The sequence below is a fragment of the Antechinus flavipes genome, chromosome 5, assembly GCF_016432865.1.
Source record: "Antechinus flavipes isolate AdamAnt ecotype Samford, QLD, Australia chromosome 5, AdamAnt_v2, whole genome shotgun sequence".
Taxonomy (NCBI): Eukaryota; Metazoa; Chordata; class Mammalia; order Dasyuromorphia; family Dasyuridae; genus Antechinus; species Antechinus flavipes.
This window is the reverse complement of record NC_067402.1, coordinates 123865704-123882642: the sequence shown is the minus strand read 5'-3', so window position 1 is coordinate 123882642 and position 16939 is coordinate 123865704. Positions and strand designations below refer to the sequence as shown.

At 33.1% G+C, this 16939-nt stretch overlaps 1 protein-coding gene across 2 annotated transcripts in view; it reads right to left on the bottom strand.

The window, feature by feature from the left end:
- FAM3C (FAM3 metabolism regulating signaling molecule C) overlaps positions 1 to 16939 on the bottom strand; it is a 55296-nt gene that overhangs the window by 5179 nt on the left and 33178 nt on the right. For both annotated transcript variants that reach the window (XM_051963429.1, XM_051963431.1), the window contains 3 exons: positions 12015 to 12073; positions 9172 to 9222; positions 4393 to 4477 (listed from right to left, as the gene is read on the bottom strand). In XM_051963429.1, coding sequence (XP_051819389.1) covers positions 4393 to 4477; positions 9172 to 9222; positions 12015 to 12073 — 195 coding nt within the window. The remainder of the gene's footprint in view (positions 1 to 4392; positions 4478 to 9171; positions 9223 to 12014; positions 12074 to 16939) is intronic.

Sequence of the window (16939 nt, the reverse complement as noted above, 5' to 3'; positions counted from 1 at the left end):
TTCTTGTGGTTTGCTTGAATTTTACTTTCTCTTTTTAAAAACTTTTTGATGGGATTTTTCTTGTGCAGCAAGATAATTGTATAAATATATATGCCTATTTTGGATTTAACAAATATTTTTACCAAGCTTAACATATATATTTTCAGAGGTCAATGTTGAAAAAATTATCCTTGCATAGGTTTTGAAAATAAAAAACTTCAATTTAAAAAAAGGGGAGGAAAAAGTAATGGAAAAGCATAGGAAATTTTAATTATCCTCACATCTTCTAGTAACATGATTACAAAGAAAACAAAACATGAATTGCTTTGCAGCTAATTTCTTTATTCAGCAAGAATCACTATTATTCTGGAATTAATTCTAACTAACAAAGAATAATTAGTTGGTCATATGGAAAAAGAAAAAAAGCATAAAAAATGTCAATTTTCAATCAGAAATACTAAAGAAAAGGGGGATGTATAAGAAAAGCACATCAGACAAGAGATTTCAAAAAGTTGAAGAAGTATGATTACATGACTAGTGATTCTAAAAATGTTCAATAAAAGCTAGAATTTTTTTTTTTTACATTCTCACCATGTAATCCCCAATCAACGAGTATTTAAGCACTGCATTAAGACTCTGGAGAACTTGTTTCAGTGAAAGAAATGGAGAAAGGAAACTAAACAGGAATCAATATAAATATGACATAATCCTCAAACTTCTGTCAGGAAATATAAAACCCAGAAGAGACTGAAGTGCACCAAAACTGAAAAGAAACAAAAAAGGACTATCTTCCACTGTTTGTGGGAAATGATGTTATGTTAACCAATGAAATAATATACATAAAAGTACTCCATAAATTATAGGTTATGATATGCAAATATATAGTATTTTTTTTAAATAACATGTTTAATCTATACTGGATTGCTTGCTGTTAGGAGAAAGGGGAGGGGAAAAGAGGAAGAAAAATTTGGAACACAAGATTCTGCGAAGGTGAATCTTGAAAACTATCTTTATATGTATTTAGAAAAATAAAATACTATTTAAAAATGACAGAAAGAAACCAAAATTTTTTTTGATTCCATCTTTTTCAAAAAGGTGAATATTTTTCACACTTCAAATACTTCCCAATGTACAAAATTAAGCAATTAAATACTGCTAAGGTAACAGAGAACCTATATATTTTAAATGAGCTCAAAACTCCAAACTCACATGAACTTTATGCAAAGATGAAGAAAACTACAAACATATTCAGAATTTTTAAGTGTCAAAGTAATTTTTAAAAAGTCCCTAAAAATGGGAATGATGAAGGAAACTAGATATAGGTCATGATAAATTGCCAATTTATTTTTAAAGGGGTAAGGGAAGATTTTAAATATTACAGATGATTTAAAAAAAAAAAAACTAAGTGAAATGTTCATGTTCTTAGAATATTGCCAAGGAATAACATCTGAAAAAAGATACTGCTCATTGGAAACCAATATAAACACCAAAACAATCTTATTTTGACGACTATGTTACTATGTTGAAATAGTTCAGTATTTCAAAGATTTAAGATTTCATTTATGTAAGTATACTTTCCAATAAAATGAGCACTTCCTCCATTGACAAAAAAAGTCTTTTCAAAATTTAAGTGTTCACTTTCAAAAAAGTTATTACCTAATGCTTAAGCTTCTGTAGAGAATAATGAAAACATTGACAATATCCCTTAACATAGCCTTATGTTAGTTATGTTCAAAGTAAACTGATTACTTTAAATTTCTCTTTATTTGCCACATACTAAACATAAGAAGCAGGGAAAAGAATTTAAAATAATAGTGTCATGGTCAAAATGCCCCTTTTATTTATTAATGGACACATGTCTCATTTATGAATGATTAATTTTGTTGAATGCTAATTTTTTTTTATCATCATTAGGACAGTTAAAAAGAAGTTTACATAGACAGAAGGCATAGGTTTGTGCCGATTATGCTACAATGATCTCCAAAAAAATGAAGGAATGAGAAAGAAGGATGTACTATATAAGAAAGGAGATTGAAGAGAATGGGGAAATTTTTCTTACATAAAAAAGGTATTGACAAAGAAGAACCTTTATAATGAGGGGGATAAGCAATGCTTGAACATCACTCTCACAGAAAATGGTTCAAAGAGGGTAGTATATCTACCTACTTATATATACATGTATACATATATACATACTAAGGTGAGTATAGAAATCTAACTTACACAACAGGGAAATAGAAGGTAAAGAGGAGGCAGATTAAGGGAGGCAATAATTAGAAGCAAAATAGATTTTTGAGGAGGAACAGTATCAAAAGACTGAGAGAAGAAACATGAGAAAATGGGATGGAGGGAAATGATAAATGCTAGAGGGGATGAGGGAAAAATAGATCCATTAATGGACTGCTGGTGGAATAGTGAACTGATTCAACCATCCCAGAGAACAATTTGAAACTATGCCCCCAAAAGGCTATAAAACTCTGCATATCTTTTGATCCAGAAATATTATTATTATATCTGTATCTAAAAGAGATCAAAGAAAAAGGATAAGGACCAATCTATACCAAAATATTTATATAAATTCTTTTTGTCATGACCAAGAATTAGAAATCAAAGGAATGTTTATCAATTTGGGGGGTGGGTGGGAGAAAGCTATTATGTTATCTACAATTTCTTTACATATTTGAAAAGACATCATGTAAAAAGAATAGACTTATTGGGTCACTCCAAAAGGTAAAACCAGCAATAGTGGGGAGAAGTTACAAAAAACACATTTCAGATTAATTTAATAAATATATTTCAATGATATTTTTCTTCCAACAATGGAGTAAGTTTTCTCATGAGACAGTAAGCTTCCGCTTCCAGTCACCTGGTGATTGACTTCAAAGTTTCTTCTAATTATAATTCTATGGTTCTGATATTTAAAAAAAAAATTTTGGTAGAAAAGCATTTTTAAAATAATTATTGGCTTCAAAATGGCTGAAACCAATATTAAAATAAGCTCAAATAAAGTTTACCTTTTAGTCTGTTACTTACAGAGATGCACCAAAAGCTGTTACTAAAGAAGAAAAATCTAAGCCAACTCTTTCATTATTATTTATGATCTGAAAGCATTATACAAGTGAAAGCAACAGGTTCAAATTCAAGCCTCTTCTATACATACTTGCAAAAGGAAGAAGATCTCAGTTTGAGATTTGAGGAATTTTTCTAAATTTGTTAAAAGAAGCACCTAGTCTGTTAGTAAAAGTAAGCAGAGCTTCTGGTTTAACAATTGGTAGGTAATTGATGAGTTAATTTAAAAGTTCTTCAATTATACACCTGCCACTACAAAGTACTATAGACTTTACTTATCTCTATAGACAAGTTAGAACATCAAAGAAAAAACAAGTTCATCAATTTAAAATTTTTTTTATCTACCACACACTAATGTGAGGGGAGGAGACGATTAACATTTCCATGGTCAAAATGTCTCTTTTAATCACTAAATATCCACTAAATACATAAAAATAGCAGATATGCTGAAAACACAAAACAAGTTGATAATACTCTTTCTTAATATATGTGGATAACACTGATCCCACACTGAATTTGAATTTCTCAAGAAAATATTTTTAAGGTTAAACTCATTGTTTTATATTAGCAAAATTAAAATATTCTATACTTTAATGCCAATAAAATAAAATGTATAAAACTAAAAAAGCAAAAATGTTATACAAACAAACAGGATTGGATCCAGTGTTGAGCATAACACCTAGTCCATTAGAGAATGCTTAATAAATGTTATCAATTGAATGAATGACCTATACTTGTGCCACATTAAGCTGAGCTTTCTGCTAATGCTTTTATGGGCTGATAAATTTTGTGCTCAAAGATAATAGTTTAATGAGCTATTAATGTGTGGAGATCTCTCTAGTCTTTATTCTTACACATGAATTATATTAACAGAAGGATAGAGGAAATCGTAATGGTCAGCAATAGCTTTTTAGAGCAAGATAGAAAAGCTCAGTAACCAATGTTCCTATTAGATGTACACTGACAACAATTAAGATAAAAAAATTTTCTCCTAGTAGAGTAAAACATTCTTTATGTATTTATATACATTACACACACACACACACACACACGTATATATGTGTGCCTGTGTGTATAATATTTGTGTGTGTGAGTATGCATGCGTGTGTTATATTATCTCTGATTAGTAACTGGGGAAAGGGAAAAGAAACCTAGATAGATATTGTACAAAAATATTTAGCCAATTTTAAACATGTAGGATTTTTCTTCTGACAATCACTCTAACCTTATATTTAAAACTCTTGAATTAACAAAATAAAAATGAACCCGAATAAGAATACTTTGATATAAACATATTCATTTACAAAGATCTTAATATTTAAAAAAAAAAACCTCCATACATACTTGGTTGCTCCATCATCATATGTTCCCATTAAAACTATGGTTCCATCTTGAATAGACTTGAGGAATTCAATAAATGGTGCCACATCTAAAGAAAACAAAAATAATTATATATAACTGAGCAATTAACTTTGCAAAAATTAAGGATTTCTTGGTATGTCCTATTAGTGTACAGAGCATTGAACTAAATCATTAAAATATTAGTACAGTCCCATAAGCATTTTAAATAACTAGATTTACAAATAATTCTCCTAAAGCAACCCAAATATAACAGAATATCTATCTAGATGGGTGGTTCAATGGCTCTAGTGATACCTGGTTTGCTAAGAAAGCAGATTAGAGATCATTTATAACCCCCGTTTCAGAATGGTTTCAGGACTTTAAGAAAACTTGAAAGTTAGCTCCCTAAAGGTCAGGACTCTATTTTCTGTCTTTGTATTTAGTGTGATTAAGACACAAAAGTAGTTGTTTAATGTTTCTTAACTAAATTATTAGATTACAGTTATCCTGTCCAGCTAAGAGAAGGAATCCACTCAAGGCCAAAAAGGTTCCAGAGGGCAAATACTGGTTTGACAGTCCCAAAGAAGGACAAGAAAAACAGAGGGCTCCCAAATCTATCAGATACCGTAGTCTTTAAATATACAATATTCCCATGGATCCTCCAAACTGACAAAATCATGAACAAGAAGCAATTTAAAGAGTAGATCACTAAAGGCAGCTACAAATCAATTATTTTCAGAAAAAGCAGAAACGAATGACTAAAGTTGCCCATCATAAATTTTACAATGGCATGTTGTCATTTTGATCACATTTTGACATATAACAAGCTCCTTCCTCCTATCAGCAATTTCAGCACTTCCGCTTACACAGATTTTCATACTGGAACCACTAGCCTTCACTAGGTCTGTTCTAATGGAGTAAACTCTATAATTGCAGCATTTATTATTTATGGACCACATAAAAATATAGTTACCACTTATTTACACTTTAAAAAAATGCAGTATACTGAAACTACTCCTAAGTGACAATGTGTTTTAAAAAGCAACAATTTAACCTGATTTTGGTATGGAAAGGCAAGCCAATATAAATCTTCTAAATAAAGCACAAGGATAATCATGTCACTTCCTTGGAGAAACAATGTGGGGTGGCATATAAAGAGAGCTAGTTTGTCATGAAGAATTGAGCTGAAGTGCTGGTTCTGCCTCAAACCACTGAGCAAATCACTTAACCTCTCTCCTAGCCAAGGTGCGCTAACCTGCTTTGGTAGAAGTTCTTCAAGGGGAGCTGCTAACCTCATAGGTCCAGTTAAAGAAAAAAGTATAGACAATACCAGGGTCACTGGTTATGTTACTAACCCCAACATTACACATTAATACATAATCATGTAAGCCTTTAGCTTGAAGAACTGATAGTAGTAATTGCATATCTAAATATTCCTAACGTTATTAGCAAGAAAACTGTGAGAACTTGTAAACCAAACTGACTCCATCTTATAAAATTGATTTCATTTTGATACCTAAGTTTCATTTTCCTGTAAATTCTACCACCTGCTGATGGTGGCAAATTGAGTGGCATCCTGTTTCACATCCAAAAAAGTCACCTGCTCATTCTCCCTCTCTGTCACTTCCTACTTTCGAAACTCACTTATTCTCCCCACTCTCAATTCAGAAAGTCTTATATTTCCTTCAAATAGAAATAAGATTACCTTATTTTGCATCCTGTTTTATATCCTATTCATTGTTTTAATGCATAAAAATCTGTCTTCCTCTGTATTTGGGGTTCTGTGCCAAGCTGAGGAGGCATGGTTCCAATTTATTATGCAATTAAAAAGCACTGCTTAGTAGATCAAGTTTTTCAAAGCTTTAAACCTTTGTTTCCTTAGTTATTTCATATTTTACCCATCATATTATCCAAATAAATAATTCATAGCTTCTTATTAAGTTTAGGGTGATGTCAACTGTTATCAAAACCTGTAACAATAAAAGTTCTTAACCAAAATTCAAGTAGCTCATTCTTGCCCCACCTCTGCTAAGTTCTAGTTTTGTGACGCTGAGCATGTCACTCATTCCAAGTGACAGCTCTCTAAAACTATTAAGCAACAGAAAAGTTGTTTCTGCATTACTACAGAGAATTAATTTGCCAGGAGCTCCCTATACCAATGATATCAGACATCTGGATTTAAAAAAACAATGACAACAACAAAAAATAGTAACATTAGGACTAAAAAAAAAAAAAAACTCAAGCAGCCTTATACCTACTTCTTATGAAGACAAAATAAGAATGCATAAAAAGTAATTTGTAAATCTTATTGAAGTGATATTGAAGTTTATCTATTTGTATATAGGGATTGCAGGAGAGAGTCATAGGAATTATTGGTGAGGAAACTGGCAGTACAGAGCTGAGATCTCCACCTGTCTGTCTCAGAGAGCCGTTTGCAGCACTAAAAAATTAAATGACTTGTACAGGGGTTACACAAAGCCAATGTCAGATGAGATCTGAATTTAGGTAGCTCACCCAATTTCCAATATTGGATCTCTAGCTGCCTGTTACTATCTCATGTGGGTGGGTGGGCATCCATGCACATGTGTGCACACATATAGATATCTATACGTCTATTAAAGAAATCTTCTTCTCATATCTTTCTTCTAATTAGCTCTTGAGTTTCATGGATTCAAGAGCCACCTTCTTTGCATCTTTGCTATCTTTTCCACTTAGCAATTCATTACCCATATTCAGGTCTTCTTTTTCCAATTTCTCCTTTCTCTAATCCATCCACTGTATAACTGCCAGTATATTCTTCCTAAAGCATAAATCTGACCACATCACTTTTCTGCTTAAGAATCTTCAGTTGCTTCCTACTGCTTCTGGTATACAATACAACTACTTAATTTAGCTTCTAAAATCCAGAACTAGCTCCAGCAGCTTAAAAAAAAAAAAAGATTTGGCATGTTGTTGGGAGTTCAAATGTTGGAGTTCTTGTTCTTCTCAAAACTCAGCCGATTTATCTTAGAGCCCTCCAAATATCTCCAAATCCTTTGGTTCTGTCCTTCAGCCTCTGCCTCTGCTTTCTTCAGCCTCCAACCAGCACAGAGATGGAATGAATCTCTTGTCTCCTTCACTTGGGGCTCGGCTAGCTTTCTGGTGAGTCTTTCAGACCAGCTTGGTCTCAGTGGGGGAAGTGCAGGAGCCCAGCCACCTACCACAGCGGTGTGAGATGAAGATCAATATGGTTGTCCGTTGAACTCTCGACTCGTAGCTTCTTCCTCTGAAAACTCTTCTTCTGCCACCAGCCAGCCAAGTGGAAAATATTCCCTCTTGCCTCAGAGAGAGGGCTTCTGGCGTAATTCCGCTGAAATCTGTCTGCACCAGAGTGCTCCTCTCCAATGCAGCTGAACTCTCTTCTGCGACCAGCCAGCCAAGTGGAATATATTCTGGAATAGCTCTCTCTTCACTGGCCTTATATGTGAATCTTCTGAGAGAATGGGATTATGGGTTTTCTCCCATAGTGCTCTCTGGCCCAAAGAGCTTCAAGGGAGGTGTGAACTCACAAAGTTACAAAGTTTACTTTGTGAAGCTGGCATACTTGTGAACTCCAATGAGTAAAAGTGCAAACACAAGCATTGTACTAATTAGTTCTACTTAGTACCTTGTTTCAGGTTCTGCCCAAAACATCTTCTTGTAAGATTAAATCAACTCTAATTAGTTTGCAGTTTGTAAGGATTCCAACAGCATGTGGTCCTTTTGTGTAATCTAGCATCAGTCAAGCTGGCTCACTGACTACTTCCTGAACTTAGAATGCCATCTCCTATCTTTGTACAGGCTGACAGTCTTTGTCATGCCATGCTTTGCCTCCCCTCCACCTCTTAGAATCTTTACCTTCCTTTAAGGCTTGGCTCAGGTAACCAATTTCTTGCAATTTTTTTTTCCTTATCCTAATTGGTTTGTCCTCTTCCAGCCTTTCTCAACTTATCCTTTATTATTGTTTGTTTAGATTTCCTAGAAGAATTAAAAGTTCCTTGAAAACATCAAATACTTTAAATTTTTATTGTTTTCCCAGCACATTATCTCGTACATTTTTAATAAATGCTTGCTGAATTCTATTTCAATTTTCTACTGAATGATCTGATTCCCTATAACTACAAATACTATGGCCTATACTTTTCCTGGTCTATGTGTAAAGAGAGAACATTTGAACTGAAATTTAGAGAAATAGCTTTGGGGAGGAAAGGGAAGCAAATAGTTAAGTAAACCTTAGAGTTCCAGCAAAATTGATGCCCAGATCACTATCCCTGCCTTCCAGACTGACACCCACAGACATCATTCAGAGAAGCAACTCTTCTAAAGATGTAGTCTGGCAATTGCCTCTGCAGTCTCCTGACTTCTTGGTAGCTCTGAAGTATCCCCAATAGTTCTCACTAAAGGCTTTGACACAATTAAATGGTTCAACATCAAAAATAAGTACAGTTCTAAAAAAAAAAAAAATTGTCACTGAAGAAGACACATTACCATTCGCCTAGTCATTGCCCTTAAGAACTATTGGACCTTTCCATCTAACTTGAAGCTAAAATGATCTTTACATGATTACATTCATTCATTAAAACCTGAGCTCCTGAAGAAAAGGGCCCATCTTATATTTCTACTTATGTCCCTGGTACTTAGTACAGTGCTTTACACAAAACAGTGCATAATAAATTACTACTTCATTCATTCTAGGAAATTAACAGGAAATATCAATACTCGATACTGGAGTGAGTCATTTAAGAGAGTATATTTACTGCTTACCTCCTCCCCACATATCAAAGTATTCAGTGCGTAATGCTTCTCCAGTTTTTCCTACAGAGAGATAATTATTTCAGATTAAAATATGTAATGACTGAATTTATGGACATGAAATTATTTAAAAGGGAGTAAGTTAACAGTGACAAACTTTGGGTGCTAGTAAGCTAATTCAAACCTATAAAACATAACAGTAATATATATATGCTGCCAAACTCCAACACAATCCTGTCTACAAAGAAAAAACAAAAAAAGTTGGATTTTTTTTTAATATCACTATTACATTCTACCTCCTCAAAAAATGCTTTCCCTTCTAAGCATAATTGAACAAAATAAATCCAACTGGACAGGTGTGAAAATGTACCTCTCACTATGTTACTACACCATCAAACTTTGTTAAGATGTAGAATACAAACTTCCTTATTGTTTCAGTCATGTTTGACTTTCTGTGACCCCAATTGGGGCTTTCTTGGCAAAGACATTAGAGTGATTTACCTTTTTCTTCAATTCATTTTGTAGATGAGTAACTGAGGCAAAGAGGGTAAGTAACTTAACCAGGGTCACACAGGTACTATGTGTCTGAAGCTAGATTTGAACTCAGGTTCTCCTGACTACAAGGCTGGAATTTTATTCACTTTGCCACCTACTTGCCCAACAGTAAATTACTGATAAAGAGTTCTTAAGTCCTTTAAAGTTGAATTCTATGATTTAGTAGCAATTGAGATATAGTCATGTTAGCTATATAGCTGGCCAAAGAGTTTATCATTTAATGGCTTTTAGGGACTCCAAACTGTTTTCCAAAATGAATGAAGTAATTCACAGCCCCTAAATTAACAGTCCAATAGGGCAGGTGCCCTCCAATAGCTCTAAAAACTTTCATATTCCTTCTATGCTATCTTTGATAATCTAAATCGTAGAAGGTAGAGCCTCAGAGTTGTTTTCCTTCTTTAATCATTATCACTTTATCATTAGTAATCTGGCATGTTTCTTTATATGAGTGTTTTTATATCTATTGAGAATTACCTGGTCATCCTTTCACTATTTATCTACTGGGCAAGGACTCATGTTTCTATATAGTTGACTCCATTCTCCTTCTATATTGATATTAGGGAACATTCTGTTCCCAGACTCATCCCTAACTTTCTTGATTTCAGCACCAAGCCTTCTCTACTATTGGTCAACCCATCATGGGACTTTCATTATGATTTAAGATGGCCTCCTTGCCCTAGAACAGATCAATTTACTAGTGGCTTAATTTAACCATAATATTCCCCCTCAAGGCCTATCTCCTCCTTCTTCTCCCATTGGTATTTCTCCTGGAGGCTCCATCTTGTGAAGTGATATAGGCAAGTCTTATCTTCAACTTTCTTCTGGGCTTATTCCTGACTTTCTAGATTTCAAAATCATGTCCCTACATCAAATACCTTCTTTCTGTTCTCTTGTCCTTTATTTTATACACTCCCCACCCCCCACCCCATTAGAATGAAAGCTCCTTGAGGCTAAGGATAAATCTTTTATTTTTGCTTGTATCTAACTGTAACTCTTATCAAAGTGCTACTCTAATAGTAAATACTTAATAAATATTTATCTTAATAAAAACATTTACTTTAATGTTTGTTTCTTTTAAACCTTTATCAGAGAACTTTTTGCAAAGATTTCTTTTATATTGATAAGTTCTACATCCTTCTTTTCTATCACTAAGTTTCTGTATTTTGACTTTCATCTCACATAAATGGTCCTCAGATACAGATAAGATTTTTCACTATCATCCATTCACCAGGCTTATACTGTTTTAGATGAAATAAAAAAATAAGAGAGGGATTTATAACTTTACTTCTATTCTTATGTACTGTTTTTTTATTCCCTTGATTGCAACTAAATGTTCACATACCAAAAAAAATTCATCTAAGAATTCCAGAGTAGAAATTATTCTATTTCATGGCTTACAAAAAGGTAAATGTAAGCAATTAATTTGACTGAGATGTCATAGCAGCTTTAATTTCCACATTCTAATATTCTTAGAGTTATAACATTTATTGCTATAAAATGAATAAAACTGATAAAACATCTATTTTATCATGGATTCGTGATTGATATAACTTGGTGGAACTTACAATGGTTCTCACTTTTTGGATTCAATAACTACTTTTATCAATTCATCAGAGTGAAGAAATGTATAGGTATGTATGTATAGTTAATAACTGCTAACCAAGTTCAATAACTCAGAAGCCAAAATGCTAATTTATTAATTTATAGCGAGAATACTTGTTTATGTAAACTGATCAGTTTGGGAATCAACCTGAGATAGCACATTAAAACCAGAATGTTGTGTGGTATATAGAAAACCACCAAGCTCTAATAAATTGATATGCTTTTCACTAAAGGGACATAAGACCTAAGTAGGTCAGTTATTTGCATGATCTGGTCAAGACAATCTTCTCCCTGGTCAATACTAGAAAAATAATGAAATTCTTGCTCTCAATTCCAAGCCACATCTACCCTTTGTTCTTACATCATCCCTTTTTTTTCCAGCATGTTCAGATATTTTAAGTTCCCAAATTTACAACACGTTTTCATTGACTATACATTAGGGATCAGGTAAAGTTAGAAACCGTCTGCTTCTTAATGATATTCAAAAGATTCTTAATGAGAAAGTGATGTGCCTGAAATACAATGTAAGAAGATTGCTTTTGAAAAAGGCAACAATTTCAATACTAGAATGTGTGTCCTTTTTAGTCTCATTTAAAAGAACACTTTCCAGCCTTTTCTCTAGATTTGGGGATATATCTTACTTCTGAGGTCTCCATCCTACATCCCCTGAATATGGGACTAAGCTAAAATATACATACCATTTACCAATGCAACATTGATTCCTCTTCCAACATTATTCTTTACACCACTCATTAAACTGAAGAAAACAAAACACAACAAATAGTTCAGAAACAATTATTTTACATAGCAAAAACAAGATCAAAATGAATAATGAAAAAATAGAATGAATAGCACTAATTATATATAATATATTCAGTAGTACAAGAGAAACTAAATCAAAAAGTTGATTTTGTATAAATGGCACTGATTATTTAAAAACTTATTTCAATATAATTTCTTAAATATAAATATATTAAAAGATTGGAGCCATTGGAAAAGGTTATAAAAAGATCAAGATATTTCTTGATGAGTTGTCAGATTATGAAATATCTCCTAAGGAATCCTATATATATATATATATATATATATATATATATATATATATATATATATATATTGCAAATATGAAATATATAACAATTCTGTATCTGCCTTCAAACAAGTGACCTATTTGTTTTTCATTGTCCATAACAACCTGATATATAAAAGTAAAGTAAGATCTGTGCCAATCTAGGTCAAGAATTGAAAAGGAAAACAGGCTGCAACTGAACCTGGGAAATAGCAAAATTATTTTCAGTTACCCCAAGCTGCTTGCAACTGAGAAGCTCTATTTCTAATACCAGTATTATCCCTATGGCTGAGAATCATCTAATCTTGGTATTTCAAAAGAATCACAATCATACTCAAAGGAAAAAATGGATAAATAAGATATCATTTGCTAATAAAGATATGCAAGAAAAAATCAGTATAAAAGATATAATTAAAGACATGGATGACCCAGAAAAAAAATGGCATTGATCATGAATGATGGATAAGGGTTACAAATAGCCACAACAAAATATTAAAAAGGAAAGTCTCCAGCATGTCAGGTAGATCTTCTTTAGAAGATTAACAGAAAGACATATAGACTAAGCATTCCCCAGGATGAGAAAGCAGGAAGAAATTAAATCTGTAGCTAGTGGAATCAAATTTATTCAGTAAAGTGGGTTTAACAAAAAAGCCACTTACACTAACAAACCAAGAGTCGCTGGTAAGTATCTTGCACAGTCACATGGTCAGTATATGTCTGAGGAAGGATTTGAACCTAGGTCTGCCTGGGGACAAGAACAGCTCCCAGTTCAACTCTCAAGGACTTAGCTGTTTTTTATTCTGCTAACTCCTTTCAACAACGAAAGATGTTATGAACCTCCAGAGTAACAATATATAACACGTAATTTTCATAAGCAATTATTGTTTAAGGTGCCATTAAAGAGTATTTAATGTGGACTGTTAATCAAGAACCTTGAAGGAGTTCACAAATCACTACATGGGAACCACTGCACTGTGGTATGTTGCCTCTTCCATGCTCAGACAGATTCTAAAGTTTCGATGGAATTATAGAACCTTAGAAGAAAGAGATTTTAGAGGCCAAATCAAACCAGAGCTAAACAAAAATCTATACACACACACACACACACACACACACACACACACACACACCCTTACCTATTTACCCACCACACCCCTCCCTCCACTTTTGGAAAGCTCTGATTGGAAGTATTATTTTTGTTTATCTGTTGTTTCGTTTAGCAAGCCTAAATTTGCTTTTCTTCAAATGCCATCCATACCAACTAATTCTACATTTTGGACCTAAAAAGAACAAGTCTATCTGCTTTTTCCACTGAGAATCCTCTTAAAACATTTCAAGATAGCTATCTTGATCTTCCTTTTTTCCTTCCACTTCTCTCCAGGCTAAACAATCCTCACATGACATGGCCTCAAGGTCTTTCATCTTCTTAGTTATTCACTGTCCATCCGAAAATAACTGCCAATAACTAAAGAGAGTACATTAACCTCTCAAGTTCTGGGCATTTTTTTTAGTACAGTTTAAGACTGCATTAGCTTTCTTTATGTTAATAGCTACTTTGCAATCACTGAAATCCCTAGACATTTTTCAAAAGATCTAGTTATGACTCCTATATTGTTTTTTGAATTCAAGTCTGAGGCAATGTACTTATTTCTATTAAATTTCATTTTAAGATCATACCAAATCCTAATTCATCATCCACTATTAGATACCTTTTCCAGCCTTGTCACCTGCAAATTTTGACAAACACTCCATTCATGCCTTCACTCACACCATTAACTAAAACTTTTAAACTCTCCTAAGGAAGTCCCTGAAAATAAAAATTGAACAAACCATTAATGACTATTCCTTTACTCTAGTAATTTGACTAGTTTGAAATCTCCAAGAATAGCATGAGAGAATTTATGAAATGCTTGGTTAAAATCTAGGAGAGGTATATAGCATTCTCCTAAGCTACCTGATTAACTAAAGACTTGGGCTTAAAAGAAATAAGGATGCTTGAAACGGAGGAGGTGGACAAGGGATGACAAAGTTGAATTCTGATGTAATATGAAGATTTTTTAAAATGCCACTAAGATAGACAGAGACACTCAAAAAAGTCAAGAGACTAGGGCTAAAGATTTAAGAGTCATCTGCACTAAAATAATTTGATTCTTGAGTGCTGACAAGACCATCATGAGTAAATAGATATCTGTAACTATCTACCTATTAGAAAGAAGAGAAGGCTCAAGACAGCACAGGGCAAGAGGGTAAGGAGAAAAGGGGGGGAACACATGGCTGAGGGAGGGAGGACAAGATACACGGAAGGAACACAAATTAAAAGGGAGGAACATGAATAATGATCTAATAAAGAAGGCTGAGAAAAAAAAATTGGTAGAGGCAAAAGAAGCAGAAGAAAAGTGCCATTAAATCCAAAGCAAAAAAGGGGCAGAAAAGAGTCAAAAAACTATGGAGATGTTAAAAGAAACATAATGATAAAATGCCATTAGATTTAGCAAATGAGATAATTAGAAAACTTGGAGTAACCTTGGAAAACAGTTATTAATAGGGCCAGAAATCAAGAAGATTAATATGCTGGAACCAAAACCAATCTACTATATTTAGAGCAATCATACTGAAGAATAAAATGTTAAAATTTGTTTTGAAATCAACACTGTGAAACAAAAGATCTGATTAAACTTATTAGGAAAAGGCACACATTCTTTCAAAGAGATCTAGGTATACTTGTAATTTCTTGATGAGTAATTTCTTACTAGTACACAGAGATAACAACATACTTTTATCCAAATAGTTAATAAACGAGAAGTATGAAACCCTTTATGAAATTTACTGTAACTATAAAATCTAATACAGCACTAATGAAAAAAAAATGATCAAGTAGGATGAAAGTCTTCCACAAGATGGCAGCATTTCTATATGTTAAACATAGATATTTTGCCAAAATTAAAAATTACTTGTGATAAATTAAAATTGTAAAGAATGTACAAATTTTTGACTATCTAAACATCAAACTCAACCAAAAGGCAGAATTATAATTTCTCACACTTCATAAATTGTTTCTTTCAAGACTAGAATTTAATAAAAAATTACTATATATGTTGTAAATGCCACTCTGCGTTTGTCTGCTTCAAATTTCATGTATTTTTATTCAAATTATTTCAAAGCACCTTTAAACTAGGATTTTCCTTAAAATCTACCAAAATTCTTAGATCTAGCTAAGAAAGATATGTTTACTTTTCATAGCTAGTTTATAATTCTTCATAGATTAAATCTATGCAAATCTAACCTGGCAATAAGATGCCAAAAAATTAAAAGTAATCATTTTTCCTCTTAGTATTACCAGATATAAATGATTGGTAGTTTTTTTTCTATCATATAAGCATATAATAATTATGTTCCTAAGATCACCTTTAGCTAGAACAAAAGTTCTTAACTGGGGTCCTAAGCTTATTTTATGTAAGGGAGAAGAGAAAAAAGAAGGTTCCCACTTTGTGCCAGACACTGTGATGAGTGCTTTATAAATATTATCACATGAATAAAAACTATTTCAATTATTTTTAAAGCCTCTGTTTTTCAATTTTAATGCATTTAAAAATATTTTTGAGTAATTCATAGATTTCACCAGACTGCCAAAGGGGTCCACCATGAGCCATCAAAGTTGTGTGACAGTGGGCTAGCAGGCACCTCATATTCCTCATCTGAATTAGAATAGATTCAACATTCCATTCTAGCACTAAAATTCTTTAATGCCTTTAGGGAATGCTGGAGTGAGGAGTTAAGGTCAAGCATTATTCCAGTTTTACAGAAGAATAAACTACCTCCAAAGTCACAGGATCTGAGATCTAGAACAACCATGGAAAATTAAGGGATGTCCTAGTTCAACTTCCTCTTAAAGTTACTGACTCAGCTCAAAGGGTAAGGGAGTTACCCAGGATCGATAGAACAATAAACAACAGATCTGGGACTTAAAATGAGATCCTCTGACTTATACAGTGCTGCACTGAATGCCCTCCGAAAGGCAGGACAGGGCAGGATCCATAGTCTCTGGCTGCAAGTTCAGAATTTTTTTTACTAAACTGTTAACTATCTACACATTTCCCCCTGGTCTTTTCTGCATTGAGCACACATTTTTAGTTTAATAACTATCTGAGACCCTTTTCCTTTAACATTATCAAACTTCATTATAGAAAAGAAATAAAAGGAATAGTTAAAAACATTTTATATAACTCAGCAAAAGAATAAATTTTATTTTTTAAACTTAATTCAACTAACAATTATTTGTTACATTCTTGCAAGTGCAAGATATTCAAAGGTGAGTGACAATAGGCTAATACTAAAAAGCAGAATTTAAAGCTCGATTTTTTTTTTTTTAAGAGACCAATTCAACAGTTTATTAAATGGAGAGAGATACTGGTACCAGATGGATCTTGGTCCCAGGGCTGGAAGAGACTATCATCTCAAAGAATCCAGCCCCAAGTATTGGGACAGCAAGCTTTTTTATAGGGGGAGGTATCTAAGTGGGGAGATCTAATGGTGGGGGAGGCCCCTAGTATGACA